This window comes from Heliangelus exortis, chromosome 1, assembly GCF_036169615.1.
Source record: "Heliangelus exortis chromosome 1, bHelExo1.hap1, whole genome shotgun sequence".
Classification (NCBI taxonomy): domain Eukaryota; kingdom Metazoa; phylum Chordata; class Aves; order Apodiformes; family Trochilidae; genus Heliangelus; species Heliangelus exortis.
In genome coordinates this window covers 1,572,219-1,597,232 of record NC_092422.1, presented here as the reverse complement: position 1 = coordinate 1,597,232, position 25,014 = coordinate 1,572,219, and the positions used below count along the sequence as shown (strand labels likewise).

Genomic DNA, 25,014 nt, shown 5'->3' with positions numbered 1-25,014 from the left:
CAAAGAATTTCTTCCTTATATCTAACCTAAATCTCACTCTTACACTTTCAAACCATTCCCCTTCATCCCATCCCTCCAGGCCCTTGTCCAAAGTCCCTCCCCAGCTTTCCTGGAGCCCCTTCAGGCACTGGAAGCTGCTCCAAGGTCTCCCTGGATCCTTCTCTTCTCCAGGCTGAACACCCCCAACTCTCTCCCCCTGGCTCCAGAGCTGCTCCAATCCTCTGAGCATCCTCATTGCCTCCTCTGGACTTGCTCCATCTCCTTCGTGTGTTGGGAACCCCAGAACTGGGCCCAGCCCTGCAGGAGAGGTCTCAGCAGAGTGGAGAATCCCTTCCCTTGACCTCTTGGCCATGCAGGGCTCACTCAGTTTGGGGTCTAATGAGGAGCTCCCTGTGGTTCTTCCACCCAGTTAATTGAGATGGACATCAGCAAGGGGACCTGCATGGGATGGACTCATCCTGGCTTGGCTTCTGCCAGTGTTCTCCTGGCCTCCTGATCAGTCTGGACCTTGGTGCATCTCTTGTTTTCTGGGCTGAGCTGAAGAAGAAGCAAGACAAGACAAGAGGCCATGGTCTCAAGTTGTGCCAGGGGAGGTTTAGGTTGGACATTAGAAAGAATTTCTTGATGGAGAGGGGGATCAGGCATTGGAATGGGCTGCCCAGGGAAGGGGTGGATTCTCCATCCCTGGAGATATTTCCAAAGAGCCTGGATGTGGCACTGAGTGCCATGGGCTGGGAACCACGGGGGGAGTGGAGCAAGGGTTGGACTTGAGGAGCTCTGAGCTCCCTTCCAACCCAGACAGTTCTAGGATTCTATGATTCTATGATCTCCCACCACATGGTGTCCAGGTGGAGCAGTGACCTCCTGGGGTCCAAGTGTCCATCTGCCTGCTCAGCACCAGGGGAGTCTCAGTGGGAATCTCCCCAAGGACACAAAGGTTTTTTCTGGAGCAGGAAGGGAAGGAAGTGAATTCAAAAGGTCCCCTATTGAGAACAAAGATTTGTTTGGAAACAAAGAGATTCCAGGGTGGGACCCTGAGCTGGTCCCTGAAGTCTCAGTGCTGGGAGCTGAGAGCAAGAACAATGACCCCCCCAAAAAAAACCTAAAACCCAAAACATTATAAAATGGCTCTTCTCTCACCATTGATGGGAACTTGCTCCTGAGCATCTCTGTGGCTCTCATCTGATGGGACCTTCATGAGGAACAGATTTAAAAAAAAAAAAAGGGGGAGACATGGGATGTTCTGGAGGTTCTACCACCCCATCCCATAAACCTGGAGAAGCCAGAGAACAATTCCCCAGGCTGCCACCTCCACTTCAGGTCAATTGAGCAGTGATCCCACAAAATTTAAGACACAACTGGACCCCACCATCCAGCTGCCCATCCCTTCTGTGTCCCTCCATGCTGCCACAAGAAGTCCATCCATGCTTTGACCAATGCCTGCCCTGCTCTGCAAATAGAGAATTTTTAAAAAAATTTAGAAAAACAAGAGAGCACGGTCTCAAGTTGTGCCAGGGGAGGTTTAGGTTGGACATTAGAAAGAATTTCTTGATGGAGAGGGGGATCAGGCATTGGAATGGGCTGCCCAGGGAAGGGGTGGATTCTCCATCCCTGGAGATATTTCCAAAGAGCCTGGATGTGGCACTGAGTGCCATGGGCTGGGAACCACGGGGGGAGTGGATCAAGGGTTGGACTTGAGGAGCTCTGAGCTCCCTTCCAACCCAGACAATTCTAGGATTCTATGATTTTATGAAATGTCCCTTTTTTCAGGGCAGCTTGTCCCTTAGAGATATTTTAGGCTTGGACCATCACGTTGCTGGGTCACTGTTGCTGGGATGATTTTTTTTTTTTTTTTTTGGTTTCATGACATGTTCTTACCTGCATCACTTCACCACCTCTTCCTCCAGCACCAGCCATGCTCAAGGCAACATCTCTCCTCCCAGTTGCCTGTTCCAGCCTCCCCTTATATTGCAACTCATTCAAACCTCCCCAAACCCAGCTCCTGAATAAGACTTTGTTTGGTTGGGTTGTTTGGTTTTTTTTTTAACCTCAATTTTATTTACTAATTCCTGGGCAGTCCAGCAAAGAGGCTGCACCTCAAATCCTGGGGTCAGTTTTGGGTCCCTCCTGCCTAGAAGGACATTGAGGGGCTGGAGTGTGTCCAGAGAAGGGGAATGGAGCTGGGGAAGGGTCTGGAGCAGAAATCTGAGCAGGAGCAGCTGAGGGAGCTGGGGGTGTTCAGCCTGGAGAAAAGGAGGAGGAGGGGAGAACTTCTGGATCTCTGCAACTCCCTGAGAGGAGCTTGGAGTGAGGAGGGGTTGGGCTCTGCTCCCAAGGAACAAGTGATGGAACAAGAGGAAATGGCCTTAGGTTGTGCCAGGAGAGGTTTAGATTAAATATTAGAAACAATTTCTTCCCCAAAAGGGACCTTCTGGCTCTCTACAACTCCCAGAAAGGACTCTGGGGTTCCTTCTCCCAAGGAACAAGTGATAGAACAAGAGGAAATGGCCTCAATTTTCACGAGGGGAGGTTTAGGTTGGATATTAGGGAAAATTTCTTCCTGGAAAGGGTTGTCATTCCCTTTCCCAGGCTGCCCAGGGCAGTGGTGGAGTCCCCATCATCCCTGGAGGGATTTCCAAGCCCTGGAGCTGTGGTGCTGAGGCCATGGGGCAGTGGTGGCCTTGGCAGTGCTGGGTTCAGGGTTGGACTGGATGCTTTTCTAGGTCTTTTCCAATCCAAATGATTCTGCCTCCAATCTGCCATAAAGTTGGAGAGAAAACTCAGCCCCTCCACTTTGAAGAAAGGCAGCAGTGGGGTCAGCAGCAGCAGAGCAGAGGATGAGACCCCTGGGGATGAAGGCTGAGCCTGCCAGCCCAAAGAGCTCCCTCAGCATCCTTCTCACCCCCCCTTCCTCCACCCACTGGGGTGCAGAACCACATCTGCCACCCCCCCCCCCACTTCAACCCCTCCCAAGCTGCTGGGATCTGTGCTCCAGCAGCCACGTAGCCCGAGCCCATGGGTTAATTTTAACACTCCTGTCCCTCTGCCTGGTGTTTATTTGAGGTCTTTTATGGCAGCAACACTTCTTGGGCCACACAACGGGGTCCTTGTGCTTCAGGGGCCAGCAGCTGACACCTGGGAGGTTGGGGCAGCACCCAAGTCATTCCCTGTCAGCATCCTCCCAAGGGAGGGGGATGCTCTTGGGGTCTGCAAATGTCTTACCCCCCCAGAAAAAGAGCTGAGTAGGAGGAAAAGTGAGGGACTCAAAACCTGGCCCCTCCATCTTCCTCCTGCTCTGAAGCCCCTGGGTGGGGGGGGGGCAGAGGGTTGGGGCATCACATGGGTCTGCTGGGAGGAAATGAAAGTTGGGCTAAAAAAAAACAACCCAAGTGCACTAGAAAATTAAAAAATAGAAACTCAGATGGCTAAAGCCACACAGCAAAAAGCTTTCTGCACTGCAGGGATGGGCAAAAGAATAAATCCTGCTGCTTACAGCTTCTTGCTCATGAGAGCCTCACATCTCCTTCAAGTCACACTCTCTCCCCTGTCCCAGTTTATCATAGAATGGTTTGGATTGAAAGGGACCTTAAAGATCATCTCATCCCAAGCCCTGCATGGGCAGGGACCCCTCCCACAGCCCAGGTTGCTCCAAGCCCCATCCAACCTGGGCTGAGACACTGCCAGGGATGGGGCAGCCACAGCTTCCTTGGGCACCCTGGGACAGGGGCTCAGCACCCTCAAATTCAAGAATTTCTTCCTAAGATCTCATCTCAATCTCCCCTATTTCAGCCTGAAACAGTCCCTCCTCATCGCATCCCTCCAGGCCCTTGTCCAAAGTCCCTCCCCAGCTTTCCTGGAGCCCCTTCAGGCACTGGAAGCTGCTCCAAGGTCTCCCTGAATCCTTCTCTTCTCCAGGCTGAACACCTCCAACTCTCTCCCCCTGGCTCCAGAGCTGCTCCAGCCCTCCCAGCATCTCCATGACCTCCTCTGGACTCACTCCAACACCTCCATCTCCTTCTTGTTTGGGGACCCCAGAACTGGACCCAGCACCCCAGAGGGGTCTCACCAGAGTGAAGGAGAGGTGGAGAATCCCCTCCCTGACCCTCCTGCTCACACTGCTGGGGATGCAGCCCAGGACATGGTTGGTTTCTGGGCTGCCAGAACACTTTGCTGGTTCATGGTGTAGCTGCTGGCTGTGGCCCTGGGCAGCAAAGGTCCCCTGTGCCCTGTCTGCTCCTGCTTGTCACTTGTGATGAGCAGGAAAGGGTTGGAGGGTTCCTTTCTGTGCTCAGCACCCAGACATGGTGCTTGTCCCCAAGGTGCTCTCAGCCTTGGAGATGGCAGGAGGAGATTCCTAGAGGAGTTTGTCCCTCTGATGGATGGGCAGAGGGCTGGCTCAGTGGCTGCTTTTCCAGCCCCATCTTCCAGCTCCAACCTCTCTTTCTCCAATCAACCCTGCTCTGGAGCTTGGTTGCCTGCTGGGACAGTCCTCCCGTGTCCCCAGAGCACCCAGTGGGGATCAGCCCCACCTCACCCCATCCCCTGCCCAGTGCTCAACAGCTCCATGGCCTTGTGTTGGGAACCCCAGAACTGGGCCCAGCCCTGCAGGAGAGGTCTCAGCAGAGTGGAGAATCCCTTCCCTTGACCTCTTGGCCATGCAGGGCTCATTCAGTTTCCCTTTCATCCCATCCCTCCAGGCCCTTGTCCAAAGTCCCTCCCCAGCTTTCCTGGAGCCCCTTCAGGCACTGGAAGCTGCTCCAAGGTCTCCCTGGATCCTTTTCTTCTCCAGACTGAACACCCCCAACTCTCTCCCCCTGGCTCCAGAGCTGCTCCAATCCTCTGAGCATCCTCATTGCCTCCTCTGGACTTGCTCCATCTCCTTCGTGTGTTGGGAACCCCAGAACTGGGCCCAGCCCTGCAGGAGAGGTCTCAGCAGAGTGGAGAATCCCTTCCCTTGACCTCTTGGCCATGCAGGGCTCACTCAGTTTGGGGTCTAATGAGGAGCTCCCTGTGGTTCTTTCACCCAGTTAATTGAGATGGACATCAGCAAGGGGACCTGCATGGGATGGACTCATCCTGGCTTGGCTTCTGCCAGTGTTCTCCTGGCCCTGCCTGGATGGTCTTGTCCTGGGCACAGCTCCAGCCCTCTGCTCATCTTTGCACTTCCTCCAACACCTCCATCTCCTTCTTGGGTCAGAGGCTCCAGAACTGGCCCCAGCACCCCAGGGGGCTTCAGCAGAGGGGGGAACAGCCCCCACCTTCCAACTCCAACCTCTCTTTCTCCAATCAACCCTGCTCTGGAGCATGGTTGCCTGCTGGGACAGTCCTCCCATGTCCCCAAAGCACCCAGAGGGGTTCAGCCCCACCTCACCCCATCCCCTGCCATCCCCCAGGGTTGTTCAGCACCATGAATGGGTGCTTCATGCCCCACCTGCCTTTTTTCCTGCTGTCATCTTAGACACCCTTAAAAGTTGCTGATGGTCTTGGATTAGAGCACCCTGGAGGGAAACTGCAGCCACCCTGGGAAGATCTGCTCCAGTGGAATGTCCCTCCTGCTCCTGTGGGATCTCCCTCCTGCTGCCATGGCTTGTGTCTCCTGTATGAATGCTTGGACCAGTGCCTGCCCAGCTCTTCACCACTTCTGCAAATAGAGACATGAACCTTTTGCAGGGCAGCTTCTCCCTTAGTGCTATTTTAAGCTTGGACCATCACGTGGCTGGCTCACTGCTGCTGTGTTGGGGTTTTTTTTTAATTTCAGGACATGTGCTTAGAGCTGTCTTGGCCACCAGCATCAGGTTCACAACCCCTTCCAGCAGCACCATGAGCCATGCCCAAAGGCAACATCTCTCCTGGAGCTGTTGCACAACAAGATTCAGTCCCACAGGACACAATTTTTTCCTCCCAGTTAGCTGGTGGAACATCTCACCAGCCAAGAGACCCCAAGAAGAGCTCAGATGCCCAGAGCATCAGTTTCCACTCATACAGATGAAGATGCTCCTGATCCTTTTCCTTCCCACTAACAAACCCAAGGCAGGTGAGCAGGCTCAACCCACCACATCTACTAAAACTTAAAAAAACCCCAAACAAGCCAAAAAAGAAAAAAAAAGAGAGATCTGATAGATCCCAGTTTGTCCCAAGCTGGTGTCCCACGGCCCCTACTGCAGGTTTGAGCTGCACCCACGGGTGCAGCTCCGGGCTCTGCTGTGACCACCCTGACCTTCCCACTCCTCCCATTCCTCTAGCACATTCCTGCCCTCTAGACAACATGGAAATGTTTTGAAAGCATCTTAGAAACTTGTGTGGCTGCCAAAACACTTGTAAAATGAAACCGTGAAGGGAAGCACGGGGCTGCCTCCCAGCTCTGCTCCACTCCAGAGGGTCTCTCCCTTCCATCTGCTGCAGCTGCACAAATCAGTTGCTTCTCAGCTGGATTGAAAACATCTGCCTCTTTCTTTGCCTTTTTTTTTTTACCTCTAGAGCTGCTTTGGAGCTGGAAAACGAAGATTCTGGGGGGGGAGGCTCTTAGTTTGGGTCTCCTGGGCAACGGGCGACTGCATGAAGGATGGAAATGGGTAAGGAGGGTTATTGGGGGGGTGTCAGGGGGTCACAGCCCTTCTCCCATCTCCCTCTCACCCAAGGGAGTGGAGGAAGATGAGGGAATGCAAAAAAAAAAAAAAAAAAAAAAAAGGAAGAAAACGCTTTTCCTTTCATTGGGCAGCGAAGCAGCAAAGTTCCTGCTTGTCGGAAGCTGCTGGCACTTCAGCCAGGCTTGGAAAAGGTCTGATGGGAAAAAGAGTCTCCAGGGGACCTGCTCCAAACAAGCTTTTAGAAAAGCATCTCCTTTTGCTTGTTGAAACATCCAGCAAGGAGCCATGGCCCAAACCTCTCAGCTGGTTGTGGCTGTAATCAATCATCCCTTGACCTGAAAAAGCCTCCTGCCTCTTGTCTTGAGGTTTTTTGGCTTTTTTGGCCTTATCTTGTGGTGGAAGAGCTGTGGGTGTTCAGACCTTGGAGGATGAAGCTGAGGGAGATGGTGTCAGGCAAGGGCTGTTGAGCAGCATCCATCACCCCATGAGCCAAAGCTCCTGCAAGAACAGGCAACAAATCCCTGGCCACCACCCACACCTCCATCCATCATCTCCAGAGAGCATCCCTCCCTCAGAGAGAGCCAGACTGCAGGGTTTGGAGGATGAAACCAGGGTGCTGTGGTCAACTTAACCCAACCTTCACCCAACAAGTGCTTCCAGCTCCCAGGGAGCCAGGATGAGCACCCTGCTCCCATCCCAGCAAGGGCTGAGCCTCCCTCCACAGCTCTGCTCAGGCATTTCCCTCCCTGTGCGCAAGCAACGAGCTTCTCCTTCCTCCCTTATCAGCCCCAAATAGCTGTGCCATGATGTAGTGTTTTTCCTCCTCGCACAGATTACATCAGAAGAAGGAAACTGGGGAATTTTTTTGAATTTTTTTTTTTTTTCCTGGCCTACAGGTCCATCAGCAAGATCCCCGTGGCAGCGTCTCTGTGCCAGACATTCAGATCACATCCTCTGCCCTCAAAACCTCCTCAGCCAGCTGCCAATTTCTGCTTCTGAATAATGGATGCCATCACTGGCCTTCCCCTCCTCCCTTGGGGGGCTTGATGATCACCCCCCAGCCCATATCCAGGAGGTCCAAGGAGCCCCTGTGTGAAATCAGCTCCAGCTGCAGAAGGATTTGGCTCAGGCCCAGGGACACAGATGGGGAATGCACAGGGGAGGGATGGAGCTCTCACTGTGCTCACAGGGGTGGAAAAAAACTGGGCCGCCTCATCCATGATTTTGGTCTTCAGTCTCATCCCATCTAGAAAACCCTCTCCAAATTTAAAGGTTTGTTTTTTTTTTTTCCAGCACAGGTGAGTGAACCCCACTGGGGAGGAAGGGTTGAACTTGGCCACTGCTTCACTTGGGCATCAATCATCTGCTGGGAGAAGAGAGGAGATGAAAAGGGTGGTGGAGAAATCATCTGCTGGGAGAAGAGAGGTGATGAAAATGGTGGTGGTGGCTCTCCATAGCTTCCTCCAACTTCTTGGGAGGTTGTGTTGTCCCCAAACTTTCATGGACAAAACCCCGAGTCTCTTCCATAGGGTGTGTGGGGGACACAACCTCACACCCAGAGCACCCCAATTCAAGGCATTTTCTAGAAATTTTGAGCAGGTTACAGAGCTCCTGGTGGTCCTCCAAAGCTTTCTGCAACTTCTTGGAAGGCCTTGTCATGCTTGGGCTGAATGGAGACACTTCCCAGATCTCTGTAGGGTGTTTGGGAGACACTGGGATAGAACTCCCCACAGCACCCAACCTCAACATATTCCCTAGATATGTAGGACCCTTGAAGAATTTCTCACAGCGTGGCCTTAAGATTTTGTGGATATTTTGCAGCCTGGTAGTGGGATTTTCAGAGGTCTGGTACCCTCTGCATGAGCTGGACCCCATATGTGGCTGAATCCACCCCAAAAAAGTTTACAGCAGAAGACACAGCAAGGAGCAAAACTCCAGCAAACTTCCTGCCACATCCTTCTGACTCCAGCAATCTCTTCCCTGGATGGGAAGTCCCAATCTTGGGATGCAAGAGGTGCAGCATCCCCTTTCCCAGTGGTCTACCTGTATTCCCAAGGAAAAAGCATTTTTTGGCAGCATGTGGCTCCCAGCCAGCAAAATGAGCCCGGAGCAGAAGCTGCAGTGAATCCAGCTCCAAATTTACTTTTCTCTCCAATAAATTCCCCCACCCAGGGAGTTCAGGGCAAGGCAGCTGCTTTTGACTTGACAGCTGCCTGATTGATAGGTGGGAACTGGTCCTGTGAGCTAAAATTAGAGGCAAAATTGGCCTGAAAATCCCTCGACCATCTCACGTCCCCCATCCCTCTGCATCCCTTGGAAATGAAGCCAGCTTGTGGTCCAGGGATGGGCAGCAGGACATCACCTGAGGTCCATCAGTCCCCTCCCTGGGCTCCCCAGGGCACCCATGGGTGTCACCCACGGTGGGACAGTGTCCCACATCAGAATGGCTGTGCTAGGAGCTCCAAGATGGGCTCACCCACCCAGTTTTGAGGGATTTCTTCCCCTCCAGGACCTCCTTACTCCTGGTGCTCCATGCTCTGGGTAAGGAACTGGGGGCTTTGTCACCAGGACAAGCTCCAGCACCAGGACACCCTGGTGGGCAGGGACAGGGGGGTCACCAGGGCACTCTGGGGGTTGGGGGGTGTTGGGAGGGTGCTGGGTGTAGTGGTGGTGACTTGGTCCCAGCTTTGGGCATGTGGGATCCATCCCTGCTCCCACTCCTGATCCCACCCATGCTCCCAGCCTTGGAGGGGAGAGTTCTGTCCCAGCATCAGCCCCGGGCCCAGCCCTGGTGGGAGAGGAGTTCAGCCCCAATCCCAATCCCATCCCTGGTGCTTTTCCCTGAAAGGGACAATCCCATCCTAGTCCCAGCCACGATCTCATCCATGGTCTCCCTGTCTCCATCCCAGGGAGGGAAGGGGTGGGGGTGAGGGGGCAGTCAGTCTCCAAGCCTTCTCCCAGCCCTGATCCCACCCATCCCTGGAGCGGGGGGTTCCTCTCCCACCCTTATCCCGGTCCCATCCATAATCCCATCGTGGGGAGGGGACAAAGAAGGGACCCAGCCTCTTGGGGGGTGGAGGAGGTGGGAGGGTGGGTGAAGGGATGTGTCAGACCCCGGTCGCAGCCCTGATCCCATCTTCTGTCCTGGTCTCATCCCCCGGGATTGGGTCGGAGCCCCGGTAAAGTGGGACTCGGGTCCCAATCCTGATCCCATCCACGGTCCCAAGTGTGTGATCACATCCATGGTTTTGCGTGTGCAAAGGGAGAGGGATCCTGATCCTCTCCCGATCCCAACCCCGATCCCATCCCTAATCCCATCCCTGGAGCTGGGGGGGCTCCTGTCCTAACCCCAACCCGGGATGGGGAACAAGGGTCGGTGGTGGGGGTTCCCCGGGCTCCGGTCCCATTCCCAGACCGGGGTTGGGGCGGTTCCGTCCCAGCTCCCAACCCCGGGGATGGGCGGTCCTGTCCCGGTCCTGCCCCGGTCCTGCCCCTCTCCCAGCCCCCAGGGGGGGGCGGTTCAAGCCCAGGTTCGGCCCCTGTCCCGCTCCCGGCTCACACGCGGCGTGGTCGGGTTCGGGCACCGGGAGAGGGAAGGAGGAGATCCCGGGAATGGAGCTGCCCCCCCCGCCCTCCTGAAGGGACCGGGACCATCGGACACCGAACCCCCGGCAGCGAGGCCTCCGGTACCGAGCCTCCGGTTCGGCAAAGCCCGGTGAGTGGGGACGAACCTGAGTAGCGAGTGGGTGCGGGGAAAGGGGGGTGAGGGTGTCCTGGGGGGGTAGGAGGGGAGACCCTCGGGGTGGGGGGAACACGAACACCCCCCTGAGCACAACGTACATGGGAGGTGGGGGGGGACACACGGGACACACACACGGACATGAGTGGGTGTGACACATACACACATATATGGGTGGGGGGACACGAGTGCACCCCTGTGCATGCACGCCCATGGGTGGGGGGACATGAGTGTACCCCTGTGCTTGTACACCCATGGGTGGGGGGTATCATGGGTGGGTGTACAAGACTGCACCCCTGTGCATGGACACCCATGGGTGGGGGGACATGAGTGCACCCCTGTGCTTGTACGCCCATGGGTGGGGGGTATCATGGGTGGGGGGACACGAGTGCACCCCTCTGAATGCACACTCATGGGTGGGGGGGTATGTGTATACACACCCGTGGGTGGGGGGACACGAGTGCACCCCTGTGCATGCACACCCGTGGGTGGGGGGACACGAGTGCACCCCTGTGCATGCACACTCATGGGTGGGGGGTATGTGTATGCACACCCATGGGTGGGGGGACAGGAGTGCACCCCTGTGCATGCACACCCATGGGTGGGGGGACAGGAGTGCACCCATGTGCATGGACACCCATGGGTGGGGGGACACGAGTGCACCCCTGTGCATGCACACCCATGGGTGGGGGGTACATATATGCACCCCTGTGCATCCTATGGGTGGGCCACCCACCCCACCCGTGCTCACACATGCACCCCCCCTCCCCCCGTGCATTCACCTACATGGGTGGGGGTGCCACCCGTGCACCCCTGTGGACACATGCAGATGGGTGGGGGGGCCACGGAGACACACAGAGACAAGGGTGGGGACACACACACACACCCTGTGCACACACACCAGGGTGACACTTGCTGCTGGGTGGGTGACGTGGATGACAAGGGTTCCCCATACACCCAGAGCAGGGAGCAGGGCACTGCAAGGGCAGAGCCAAACCCTGATTCTCCTTGGTGTGGGGGCAGTTCACACCCCACTAAAACTGCCCCCCAGATCCCCCAAATTGACCCCAAAATGGAGAGGATGGATCAGAAGAAGCAGCAAGGTTGGTGCTGGCAGGAACACCTCAAGTTGGGCACTCGAGGAACCTCCTGGGTTCCCTTTGCTCCTCTTTGCCTGAATTATTTGATCATTTGTGTGTTAAATATTCCAAATAATCTCTTTTGCTGCTCGGTTTCTCCTTTCTCTGGCGGGGGATTAGGGGTTTCCTGGACACCCTGTTGGTTAAAGCCAGGGAGCTGACTCCCAGCTTTACTCCAGCTTGTGTTTTTCCAGTTATTTACACACCAGGGGGCCTGTTTCATTTATTTGGGTTTTTTTTAAGGGTTTGGTGAGAATCCATTTTTGAAAACAGACTCTTTTTAATAGCTTCTAACCCCAAAAAACACCTTCTTCTCCTGGAGCTGGGTGGCATCACTTGCAGGGGCAACTTTTAAGGGTGAAACATCTTATTTCTCTTGCTGCTCCAGTTTTCTTATCACTTTATTGCAAAACCCAGTTGGCAACCCACTGCCTTCCTGTGCCCAGGCAAGGACCAGCAAACCCCTCATCCAGAAGGACACTTATGGCCCTGGATGCCAAAATTGGGTCATTTTGTTACCACCAAGCCTGCCCCTGGGTTCCAATTCCTCATTTCTACCCCAACAAAGGGAACTTTGGCCTTCAGCTCAGTGACTGATGGGGTGAAGAGCTCTGGAGTGAAGGAGGAGACCCCTAAATAGGCTGCTGAGCCCCAGAGCACAGCCACGTCCTGGGGTTTTAGTGGCTTATAAAACCCTGGGAAGTATTTTTGACTGTCCTGGTTCCAATTCCTCATTTCTACCCCAACAAAGGGAACTTTGGCCTTCAGCTCAGTGACTGATGGGATGAAGAGCTCTGGAGTGAAGGAGGAGACCCCTAAATAGGCTGCTGAGCCCCAGAGCACAGCCACGTCCTGGGGTTTTAGTGGCTTATAGAACCCTGGGAAGTATTTTTGACTGTCCTGGTTCCAACTCCTCATTTCTACCCCAACAAAGGGAACTTTGGCCTTCAGCTCAGTGACTGATGGGGTGAAGAGCTCTGGAGTGAAGGAGGAGACCCCTAAATAGGCTGCTGAGCCCCAGAGCGTGGCCACATCCTGGGGTTTTACTGGCTTATAGAACCCTGGGAAGTATTTTTGACTGTCCTGGTTCCAATTCCTCATTTCTACCCCAACAAAGGGAACTTTGGCCTTCAGCTCAGTGACTGATGGGATGAAGAGCTCTGGAGTGAAGGAGGAGACCCCTAAATAAGGTGCCGAGCCCCAGAGCGCGGCCACATCCTGGGGTTTTAGTGGCTTATAAAACCCTGGGAAGTATTTTTGACTGTCCTGGCACTGAGTGGCTCTTCCCCTGTCTCTGCCTGATGTGATTTTTATCTCCAGTTATTGACATCCAGCCAAAGCCATGAATAGTTTGTTGGCAGCTGAGCGTGCTGCTGGCCACACCGTTGTCCCTCCTTAACTCTGAATTTCTCCCATTGAAACCTTAACAGGAGCCTGGTCCATGAAACCAAGACCCTTTTGCTCATATGGGATGCTCCTTAGGGAGGAGCAAATTATATCCAGCCCCAAGTCCATCCCATGTAGGGGTTCTGTGGGGTTTGGTGCTGTTTGGGCTTCCCAGTAACTGCCTGGGCTGTGGTGGAGCCTGATAATTGTGTTATCCCAGGGCTGGGTTTGGTGGTGCTGGGGTGGGTGGTGTTGATGGGTGACTCCCTGAGTTTGGGCTGTGAGGTCTCTATGGGAAATGTCATTTCTCCCAGATCTGAAGGTTTGTAAGGCAAAAAGAGTTCTCAGCAGCAGAAACTGCTCCCAGGCTCTTCCCTCCGTCCGACTCTGAGCGCCTGAAAATGATGGAAGGCAAAACCAAACTGAAATGCCTGGTCTAAAAAGGAGCACAGAGCTGCTTTCTACCTCCAGGAAGCCTAAAAGGTGTCAGCCTCCTCCATTTTACCCCAGCAATGAATAAAATTCAAAGTTTAGGGGCTCCAATAGGATCTGCCCCCAACCCTGAGGGATGCTGCAGGGTCTCCCGGACGGTGGTTGATGTAGAGATGCTGGAAAAAAACACCCCAGGAGCATCACTTTTGCTGTCACAAGAAAGGAAATGTTGATGAAAGGATTAAATATTGGCCTGGGTGATCGTTGCTTCCAGCAGGATCCATCCCTGGAGATCTGCAGTGCTGGGAATTGAGGCAGCTTTAATTATGCATGAGCACCAAGGGCTTTAATGCTTTTATCTAATTTACACTAAAGCCACAGCTTCAGTTGATCCAGAGCAACTTCCCATGGTGTGGACAAAGACAGGAGGTTTTGGTACCACTCAGAGAGAGATTAATTCAGGGAGCTTCTTGGGGGAAAGCAGCAACTGCCAGGAAAAAAAAAATCATTTGGGTTAAAGCAAAACGTTTTGTTTGACCAACAAAGAAAGTCCTAAAGTTCTTTTTCAGCCATAATATCTTTTATCCCCTCTTATCCCCCCTCTCCCCTTTTTTAGCTTGAAGGAAATTACTGAAAAAACCTCTAGAAAATTTAAACTCCATCCCCCCCAAAATACTTTCCCTGGAGACAACAAATTCAGCTCTGCTGCTTCTGAGCCTGCGGAGAGGAGGGGAAACTGAGGCACAGGGATGCTTCAGTGGAGCAGCTCCATTTCTTTCTACCCAGTGCCCTCTGAGGTGCTTCTTGGGGAAAAAGAAGGGAAAAATAGAAGCTTTGCAAGTTTATTTTGGGAGGAAAGAGGGTTTCTGTCTATTTTTGGGATGAGGGAAGGGCAGGTCAGACCCATGGGGGTCAGACCCATTGCCTGGGGGTCCTGCAAGGAGGAAGGTGAAGCCCCTTGAGCTGCTTAACTTGGTTTGTGATTGTCTTGGAAATCTATCTTGGAATTATCCTGCCTTGGGATGGCTGGAGGGAAGAGCTGGGGAACAATGCAGGTGGGGGGATGAGGACAACTGGGCAAGTCCTCAGCTCATGCTGGTGGCCAAACCAGCCTGGTGGAGAAAGGCACTGAAGGTCATTTTGGTGGAAAGGAGCCAGATGGAAAAGCAAATGAAAACCCAGCAGTTTAGGAAGGCTCAGGTTCCAGCTTGGTCCCATCTCACATCTCCTGAGCAGGCCAGGCTTGGTGGCATCCCACCACACCACCTCCTTTTGGTCCCAAAGGAGAGAAAAATCCTGCCAGGTTGTTCCCTTCCCAGCAGGTCGAGTAGTTCCTGATCCAGAGGGAGGATTTTGATGAGTTCTACTAAATGGCTATAAATGAGGGCAGGGAAAACACCCCCACTCTGCTGGTGTCTCCTGGGAAGGAGTTGGAGGGGGGGAGATGCGGTGAGTGGGTTGTGGTTTCAACCTCAGATTTCCCAGGGTTTTTCACCAGGAGAGCAAAGGGCCACGTCCAAGATGTCCTGTTGGTTGATTAATCCACATTAATGATTTGGAAAGGTCAATTAAACCTCATCAAGCCTCCCCCCACCCCCTCCCATCCCTCCCATGCAAACAGATTCATCCCAGCCGCTTGCTTTGCTGTCAGGATTTTTGCTTCTGCTGGCAGCTTGCCAAGCACCAAACAACCACGGGATGGATGGGGAACATCTGGGATGGCACTGGGAATGCTGGAAAAAAGGGAGGAAGAAACCAGGAATAAAACCCTTTGCTTGGGGATTCAGGATCTAACCTGTGGTCCCACTGTGCTGGCTTTGGCTGCTGACGAGCCCTCTGTGACCTTCTCCGATGACAGCTGCCTCCTCCTCCTCCTCCTCCTCCTCCTCTTCCTCCTGGTATTGACTCATCTAAATATCCCCTGCCTGGCTGTGGTAGATCCTGTTACAGGAGCTTTTTGGGATGCTGGCATCTCATGGACATGCCTGCAGGGATAGATATTGGAGGGCACGTGGCTGCTGAAATTGCAACACTGCTCTCCTTGAGCTCCTCTCATCTCAGGGCTCCTCACCCGTGCTGTCTTATCACAGAATCATTTGGGTTGCTCAAGACCTTTAGGATCATCCAGTCCAACCCTTAACCCAGCACTGCCAAGGCCACCACTGCCCCATGGCCTCAGCACCACAGCTCCAGGGCTTGGAAATCCCTCCAGGGATGATGGGGACTCCACCACTGCCCTGGGCAGCCTGGGACAGGGAATGACAACCCTTTCCAGGAAGGAATTGTGAAGGTGGCCATCACTGCAGAATTGTGGTGGGTTTGCTTTTTGTAGTCATAGCAGTATTGGAGTAGCAGCTCTCCTATGAAGCCAGGGGGAGAGAGTTGGGGGTGTTCAGCCTGGGGAAGGGAAGGGAGAGAAGGAGAAGGAGAAGGAGAAAAGGAGAAGGAGAAGGAGAAGGAGAAGGAGAAGGAGAAGGAGAAGGAGAAGGAGAAGGAGAAGGAGAAGGAGAAGGAGAAGGAGAAGGAGAAGGAGAAGGAGAAGGAGAAGGAGAAGGAGAAGGAGAAGGAGAAGGAGAAGGAGAAGGAGAAGGAGAAGGTTCAGGGGAGCCCTTGGAGCATCTTCCAGTGCCTGAAGGGGCTCTAGGAAAACTGGGAAGGGACTTTGGACAAGGACCTGGAGGGATGGGATGAGGGGGAGTGGCTCTAAACTGGAAGAGGGGAGATTCAGATGAGATCTTAGGAGGAAATTGTTTGGGGTGAGGGTGCTGAGCCCCTGTCCCAGGGTGCCCAAGGAAGCTGTGGCTGCCCCATCCCTGGCAGTGTCTCAGCCCAGGTTGGATGGGGCTTGGAGCAACCTGGGCTGTGGGAGGGGTCCCTGCCCATGGTAGGAACTGGATAATCATTAAGGCCTTTTGCAACCCAAACCAGTCTGGAATTCTATGATTATTGACCCTGCTTGGCATCCTTAGGGATCGCTGCTGCTTCCTCCATTCCCTTGTCCCTGCTGGGGGCTGGATGTGTCACCACAGGACCTGGTGTTCAGGTGTTTTGGTGTTCTGGTGTCTGGTGTTCTGGTGTTCTGGTGTTCGTGCTGCCTGGCCCATAGGCAGAGGAAGGGGCAGCTGCAGCTTTTGTGCCTTCACACGCCTGGGTCGGCCACGTCCTCTGTGCTGGGGATGCAGCCACAGACAGACACAGAGAGTTTTGTCCTAGGGATTCCAGGAAAAAATAGAGATTAAAAAAAAAGAAAAAAAAGAAAAGCAAAGAATAAAGAAAGAAAGAAAAAAAGAAGCAGTTTGGTATTTCAGAAGGAAAAGGAGGGAGGGCAGAAAGAACAAAGCTGCCTTGTGAGCGGGGTTTTGTCACTGAGATTACCCAGTTCCAGCCATCCAAAGAGTTTTGTTTGTTCCCTGTCCTGAAGGGTGAGATGTGCATTATCTTTAGGAAGAAATTCTTGAATTTGAGGGTGCTGAGCCCCTGTCCCAGGGTGCCCAAGGAAGCTGTGGCTGCCCCATCCCTGGCAGTGTCTCAGCCCAGGTTGGATGGGGCTTGGAGCAACCTGGGCTGTGGGAGGGGTCCCTGCACATCCAGGGGTTGGAACTGGAGGAGCTTTGAGGTCCCTTCCAACCCAAACCAGTCTGGGATTCTATAAGCCTGCAGAAAGGTGGGTTGGAAGATGGGGTCATCTTGCCCCCACTGGGTGATGGGTTGGTTGTCAGCAGGAATGCAGATATCAAGGCACAGAGAAACCACACGGAATGCTGAGGTCTCCAGAGCTCTGTAATCCTTCCCTCTGACTTTTATGGCATCTTGTGTGGTTTCTGTCAGTCGTGGTGGCCTGTCTGATGTGTTTAATCTGGTGCCAGGTCTGTGGGCAACCTCTGTATCATTGGCCATAAATCTGCAAGGCTCAGAGGGAAGGAAGAAACTGGGGAGATGTTTCCCCATCTGCCCAAACACTGTCAACCTCATCCATCCCACCCCATTGCTGGGGGTTTGAGGGAAGCAGGAGGAAAAGTGATGGGACCAAAGGTGAGTTGGGTGCAGGAGCAGCAAAACCCTGAGGCCAGGACAGCACAAGTTGGTTCTTGGTTGCTCACGTTCATCACCAAGTAACTTCCCAAAGTTATATTTGGGTTTTTGCAGATGTTGCAGATCGTGAGCGTGTGTGTGGTTTCTGCCCATGGCCCTGGGAAGTGGGAGCCTCAGGCAGCACTGCTTGAGGTCTGAGGAAGGGGAAGAGCAATGAGATAGGAGAAACATCATCAGGGATCCTGTCCATGCCACATCTGTTGTTTTATCCAGTCCCTGGAGCACGGACAAGAGTTATCCCCATGGGATGGGCTGGAGGCTTTGCTTCACCCCTTTCCCATCAGCTCTTTGTTGCCAAAGTGGCTTTTAAATCCTGTCAGGATTTGCCTCTCTGAGAGATCATCCAGGTTGAGAGCTTCTAGGGGACCCTCATTGCCTCCTTCCCTGCAGGGTCTGAACTGGAAGTTCAGCTGGAAGTTCATGCTCCATCTTCTGTATCTTCCAGTGAAGGATGTGGAATTGTTGAAGCAAGTCCAGAGGAGGCCCAGGAAGCCACTGGAGCATCTCTCCTATGAAGCCAGGATGAGAAAGCTGAGGTTATTCTAAGAGAATTCTCCAGGGAGACCTTAGAGCACCTTCCAGTGCCTTAAGGGGCTCCAGGAAAGCTGAGGAGGGACTTTGGACAAGGGTCTGGAGGGATGGGACAAGGGAGAATATTTTCAAGCTTCAGGAGGGAAGATTTAGATGAAATATTAGGAAGAAATTCTTGAATTTGAGGGTGCTGGGCCCCTGTCCCAGGGTGCCCAAGGAAGCTGTGGCTGCCCCATCCCTGGCAGTGTCTCAGCCCAGGTTGGATGGGGCTTGGAGCAACCTGGGCTGTGGGAGGGGTCCCTGACCATCCAGGGGTTGGAACTGGAGGAGCTTTTGGGTCCCTTCCAACCCAAATCATTTTGGGAGATAGCTCTGGGTCTAATCAGTTCTTGTTTGCAAGGAAGGAGACATCCCCACCATCCTGCAGCACAGTGGCACCAGGTTAGAGCTGAGAAGGCCACTATTGTGTTTTTTTCCAGCTAAAATCTTGTTGAGATTTGGGTCAGGGCACATCTCACACACTCAGTCAGAGGTTTCTCTCCTCAAACCTTTCCCCCTGCTGGTCTCAGAGCTCCTGTGTTGGATTCATCTCCCTGTGACCCCCTTTCCACGGGTTTCCCAGAACAGGGTCCAGCAGGGAGGTCAAACTGAGGGATTTTATGGGAAGGGAAGAAAAAGCATTTTAATTTCTTCCTGGCTGATGGGCTCACTGAGTGCTCGTGTGTCAGCTGGGTCCTGGGCTGTCCCCAATGCACAAAAGGGCCCTTGTCCCTCCTGACAAAGGCAGTGCCAGACTCTGTGTGTCTGCAGAGACTCTTTCAAGTCCATTTTTTTTCTCATCTTATCTTCATTCACATGCAAAAAGCAGCTTTGCACAAGCTGGTGACGCTGGAGGAGCAAGCTCAGGGCTAAGAAGCAGGACCAAGGAGGTGGCCACCATCAGCCCAATACTAAACCCATGAAAACCCCATGAAAACCCCATCATCATCATCATCAATCATCATCATCATCATCAATAACCAACCCAGGCAGAACCCCTGTGCTGGAGAACATGTGATGGCAGAGGTCTCCAGATGTTGTGGTGATGTTTGGTCTCCTAGAAGGAGCTGAGGACCTCTGAAATCACAAGAAATGCTTCTAGAAGAGCACAGTTCCCTTTTCTTCCCTTTTCTGCCTGGGGTTTTGGTGGACCTGCCTTCCATGGTGCTGAGTTGAGGCATTTCTCAGGGATGGTTAAGCACAGAATGGAGCATCCTTCACATTCTGTAGAGCTGGAGACCAAATTTCTGCATGAGCCTGGTGGGAAGGGTGGTGGGGACACTGAACTGGGCTGCAGAAGATCTGGGTTGGGCTCTTTTTTTTTCTTGGTGCCTTCAGAGCAGCTCTAGTTCCTCCTCTATGCTCCAGATGCTACATGAGGGTAAATAAAACACCCTTTATCTGCTTTATGGCCATAAAATCTCCATGCTAGGGACAACCTTGGTGGGCTGAACACCCAACTCAATGAGGCCACAACTCAATGTTCTGGCAGGAGGAATCCACTGCCACCTCTCAAATCGTTGTCACCTGCAGTCAGGTGTCACCTGCAGCTTACAGGTAGCTTTTGGGTGGATGCAACCAAGAAGCATTGGTGGCAACCATGGCTGGGGGAGCAGGGGGGTGATCATATAGAAGGGGATGGTGATCATATAGAGTAATAAGTACTGCAGAGACCCCCCAGTGTGTCTGTCAGGGTTTAAGACTGGCCCAGCAATTAAACTGAGTAACAGCTGCTCTCTATTAATCCCCCTCTCCTCCCTGATAAAGAAAGGAGAGAGAATAAGGGAGAGAGACTGATGGGTTGGGAACTGAACTACACAGCTTTAATGAAACAGTGATGATAAATAGGAAAAATTACTAAATATATACAAATATACAAGAAAAGGGATACCACATTCCTCCCCCCTTTCCCCCAATAACCCTCACGTCACCACCCAGGCTGCAGGGCAGCTCTGGGAAAATCCAGGCTGGAATCCTGGAGTCAGCAGCAGTTGGGAGCTGGAGGCAGGAACACACAGATTCAGGATGGGATGGATCAGGAGCACAGGCAGAGGAAGGGATGGGATCCTCCCAGGATGCCAGGTGAAGGAAGGGAAGCAGGAAAGGCAGGAAGGGCAGGCAGCTGGAAGCTGGAAATCTGGCTTGGCCCTCGTGATCCCTCAAGTTTATCCTGAGGATGACGTGTATGGGATGGAATACTCTGTTTGGTCAATTCTGGCATCTATCTTGTCTGTTCCTCCCCAAAGGAGGGATGCAGGTGGGACCTCTTTATGTTTCCTCAGAGCTGAGCAGTGTCCTTGGCTCTGCACCCCAGTCTCTGGCAGTAACTCTAAACATCAAGTGTTATCAGTCCTAGAAACACACACTGTCTGAGAAACTTGCTGTTCATTTCAGCAGTGCAGCTGCTTACAAGAGACTTAGCTAAAAGCAAAAGTACAAGACAGAAAATCACCTTTACCCTGGCCCAAAACAGGACAGTGTCACAGCATGGTGGCACTGGGCTTTTCTTATCTCAGTCACCTGTTCCGGGGTCTCCTTAACTCAGTGGAATCGAATCACAAAATCCTTTGGGTTGGAAAAGACCTTGAAGATCATAAGATCCAACCCTGAACCCAGCACTGCCAAGGCCACCACTGCCCCATGGCCTCAGCACCACAGCTCCAGGGCTTGGAAATCCCTCCAGGGATGATGGGGACTCCACCACTGCCCTGGGCAGCCTGGGACAGGGAATGACAACCCTTTCCAGGAAGGAATTGTTCCCAATATCCAAACTAAACCTCCCCTGGTAGAACTTGAGGTCATTTCTTCTTCTCCTACTGCTTCTTACTTGGGAGACCAACCCCCCCTGGCTCCTTTGATCCCAGAGCTCCTTTCCAACCCAAATGGTTCTGGGATTCTGTGTGACTCTGTAGGATTCCTAGCCAGACCAGCTGACCTACAATACTTGGTTTAGTTTCTTCTAGAGTGAAGTTGTCCCCTCATCCTCCTTTTCTCCAGACCAAGCATCCTCAGCTGCTCTGGGTTTTTCTCCAGAGCCTTCACAAGCTTTGTTGCCTCTGTGTCCTTACAGCCTCTTTGCTTTCCCTCCAGGGTGATGGCCAACCTAACAACTCCAGCCTGGACCAGGGTCATCAACAGCTCCTTGGAGCCAGATATCTCAGGAGACAACCCCTACAAGTGCACATTTGATGAGGACTTCAAATATGTCCTTCTGCCCGTCTCCTACGGCATCGTCTGCGTCGTGGGGCTCTTCCTCAACCTTCTGGCCCTCTATGCCTTCATCTTCAGGATCAAGACCTGGAATGCCTCCACCACCTACATGTTCAACCTGGCTGTGTCTGACACACTCTACGTGGTCTCCCTGCCCCTCCTGGTCTATTATTATGCCATGGGGGACAACTGGCCCTTCAGCGTGGGCTTGTGTAAGATCGTCCGCTTCTTGTTTTACACCAACCTCTACTGCAGCATCCTTTTCCTCCTCTGCATCAGCATCCACAGGTTCCTGGGCATCTGCTTCCCACTGAAATCCTTGCAGTGGGGACAGGTTCGCTACGCCAGGAGGATTTCTGTCATTGTCTGGGTGGTGATTGTCACCTGCCAGTCCCCCGTCCTCTTCTTCGTCACCACCAGCGTGAAGCGTGACACCATCACCTGCCACGACACCTCCAGCAAGGACCTCTTTGGCCAGTTTGTCATTTACAGCTCGGTGATGCTGGTGCTGCTCTTCTGCATCCCTTTCCTCATCATCATCATCTGCTACTGCCTGATGGCCCGGAGGCTGCTGCAGCCCACCAGAGGGATCTCCCGCCTCTCCCGCTCCAAGAAGAAGTCAGTCAAGATGATCATCATCGTCCTGGTGGTCTTCATTGTTTGTTTCCTTCCTTTCCATGTCACTCGTACCCTGTACTACTCCTTCAGGAGCTGGGACCTCAGCTGCCAAACCCTCAATGCCATAAATTTAGCCTATAAGGTGACTCGGCCCCTCGCAAGCACCAACAGCTGCTTGGATCCCATTTTGTATTTCTTAGCAGGACAAAGATTTATGAGGTTTGCAGGCAACAAAATGCCCTGGAAGCCTCAAAATGAAATGGCCTTGGGCATCGTCCCCAACAGTCACCTGGGAACCAGCGAGGACACGGACACCTTATCCAAGGATGTGAAATCCTAGCTCTGCTCCATCCTGGCCAGCACCTTCTCCGTGACAGAAGGGTTTATCCCAGGTGTAGAGGGAGGTCAGGATGCTCCTGGGGGGCTTTTGGTGTTTGCAGTGCCTTGGCTTGCACTTTTTCCAGTGTGATTTTGGGGTTTTTTTAGGAAGATTATGCACACAAACCCCCAAATCTCTTCCTCTTCATCCCAGCCTGCCTCTCTCTCATGGCCGAAGGGAGTTTCTCCACCAGTGGTGACCTTTGTCATGGTGTCCAAATCTGCTACAATTAAAAAAAAAAAAAACAAAAAAAAAACCAGGCTAGTAAACAAATGACTCCCTGAATGACATGGTTCTAAAAGCAGAAACATTGTGTGCAAAAGGTCCCCCCCTAAATAAACCCATCTGCCCTTCTCCAAATTCCCTGGCATGGAGGTAGCAAGTTCCTCTGTGCCTTGGCAAGGGAGGAAAAGTTTTTGGTCGATGAGGAGAGTCAGCTGCAGTTCTGCTCAGGAGGTCAAGGCCAATGCCAAGAGCAAAACTCCCTCCCTGCAGAGGGAAAGGCTCTCCCACTGCTTTGGATCCCTAAAGGAATTCTCTCCCTAGCTTCAAGCCCTGGCATCTGCTGGCAGAGCCAGGAGAAGACTCCAAGCTCTTGTCCAAGGGTTGGCTGCCCTTTAAAAAGGGTTCTGGTGGACTTTTCATCTCACTGGAGTTTCCTGACACCATCCCACTGCTGCCCTGGAGGGATCTGCAGTCTTGTCAGCATCTTCTGAAAAACCCATTAGTGCTTCCCAGCCTTGAAAAGCTTTTAGGAACCCAGGGCTTTCTTCCAGCTGCTGATGTTAATAATCATCTCCAGCTCATTTAAGTTTAAAATAAGCTCTTCATGTCTTGGTTTTAACCCCCTTACTCGTGGCTTGGGCTTCCAGCAAAGAGGCAAAGGCCCTTGCTTGCCCCCTGCATCCCTAAAATCATGGAATTCCAGGTTGGAAGGGACCTCAAGGATCATCTGGTCCAAGCTTTCTAGGTAGGAACACTGCTAAGATGCAATGGCCCAAGCTGAGTGTTCAAAATCTCCATCCACTGGGGAAGATGCTGCCCAGATGTTGCTGTCTGGTCTCCCAGTAATCCCAGTAACCCCAGTGCTCCCCTGAAGCCCTTACTGACACATCCCTTCCTGACAGCATGGACCTTCTCTGGGGAATCTGGGTCTAAAAACTAAAAACCCAGTCTAAAAACTGGGTTTAGGACTCACAGTGCTCAACGTGGAGCTGAGCTTAACCTCAGTCCCTCCTGGATTTGCCTCCGTCAGCCAGGACAGTTCCCAGTAAACTGGAGAAAAAAAAACCAAAACCCACAAAACACTTCACCAGAAGGTCAGCTTGATCTTTTTCTCTGTAATTATTGGGTTGGAGAGCCAAGAACCCAAGGGCTATGGTTTCCTTGGCCAGCTTTGCCACAAGGATGCTGATTCCTCACCCCAAAAATGAAAATTGTTTGTGCTGCAGCAGTGGAGGAGTCATGGTTTGTAAAAGCAGCCTGGGGGCTATTTTAGGATTGGGCCAAAACTTTTGATCTGGGTTTTGACTGATCCTTCAGACCTCCTCTTAGTCTCTCCCACCCCTCCTTATTGAAGTGGCTTGGTGGAGATAAAGATATCACAACCTAACTGGTCCAGTTCAGCTGAGGGCAACTGGGAGCTTTCTTGGAAGGTTCTTGTGGTCCCAGGTTGGTGGAACCAAGGTCCTATGGAGGGTTCTTGTCCCAGCCAACAATGTCACAAGCACAGGAGGCAAAGGATGGGACTCTGAGCACCACCAGCAGAGAAAAATAGGACATTTGTAGGGTGCTCATTCTAAAAGGCATTTGGACCTGGTCCTTAAAACCATGGCTTAGTGTTAGATGATGGTGTTGGTCAAAGTTTGGACTGGATGAGCTTGGAGGTCTCTTTCAACCTAAAATATTCTGTGATTCTTGAGTGAAATTTTAGGGGAGGGTTGGGTTAAGCCAGGACTTGCACCATGGCAGCACCTTTTTTCCCTTTTTTCCCTTCAGCTTTATGGGGAAGGTCACAGCCCAGTCAGTGGGGTGAGACAAAGAATTGTGAGAAATTAACTCACTGAAGCACTGAACTGGTACAAATGTTACTCCAGGCCAGGACTTGCTTCATCTCCTGCACTTGCCAAAAGCCAACACGAACACCCAAGTTACGTGCTCTGAATAATTCAAGAAAAATGTCCTCAGTGTTCACTCCTGCTCACTGGTTCCCACCTTTTCTCCCAGCTGGCTTCACACCACAGCCTTGGGCATCACTGAAAGTCCCCCCAAGGAGGTCATTCCGTGGGGATGGACCCACACAAGGTTCAGGTGGAGAGCAGCTGGAGAGATCCCAACTGGAACTTCTCATATATAGGAATGTTGTTGTTTGTAAAAGCACTGACTTATACTAAAAAAAACCCCCAAACCCAAACAACAAATTGAGTGTTGTGACAATGACTGTACATTTTTATTTTTGTAACGTGCAGACAACTCAGATTTCTTATAGTAAATAAATTTATTTCTATTATGAGCACCCTTCTGCCATCTCCTCCTGTGGGTACAGAGAAGAGGGGATGCTGGGGACAGAAATTGGGTTGTTGTGTGTCACTGACAGGTTTTAACTCCCAGATACAGCTGTCCATGTCTGGGCTTCAGGGTTGGTATCTCCAGCATCTAAACTCCTGCAAGGAGTCCATGGAAGAGCTGGGTGCTCCAGGAGACAGATGTTCTCATCCTTGGGTGAGGGGGGATGGAGCTGAGATGGAGAGGGCTGATGGAGACCCAGCAGCACTTTTGGGAGGGTTTTACTTTATCCCCTTTTCCAGAAAGCCCAGAAACACCAGGGCTCATGGAATGGGTTGGGTTGGAAGGGACCTTCCA

The 25,014-nt window shown here is 52.6% G+C and overlaps 1 protein-coding gene across 2 annotated transcripts; it reads left to right on the top strand.

Annotated features, from left to right (window-relative positions):
* The first annotated feature begins 10,104 nt into the window (after positions 1-10,104).
* On the top strand, positions 10,105-24,664 carry P2RY2 (purinergic receptor P2Y2). Of its 2 annotated transcripts, none has more exons than XM_071761447.1 (2): positions 10,105-10,302; positions 21,036-24,664. In XM_071761447.1, the coding sequence occupies exon 2, from the start codon at positions 21,040-21,042 to the stop codon at positions 22,111-22,113; it is 1,074 nt and encodes a 357-aa protein (XP_071617548.1). In that variant the 5' UTR covers positions 10,105-10,302; positions 21,036-21,039; the 3' UTR covers positions 22,114-24,664. The 2 variants fall into 2 exon arrangements, with proteins under 2 accessions (XP_071617548.1, XP_071617465.1); XM_071761364.1 differs by lacking the exon at positions 10,105-10,302 and adding an exon at positions 12,572-15,596.
* The last annotated feature ends 350 nt before the right edge of the window (positions 24,665-25,014 follow it).

What these genes read in the sequence shown, in the direction of transcription:
- P2RY2 (XM_071761447.1), top strand. Translation starts at nt 21,040, where the DNA reads ATGGCCAACCTAACAACTCCAGCCTGGACCAGGGTCATCAACAGCTCC.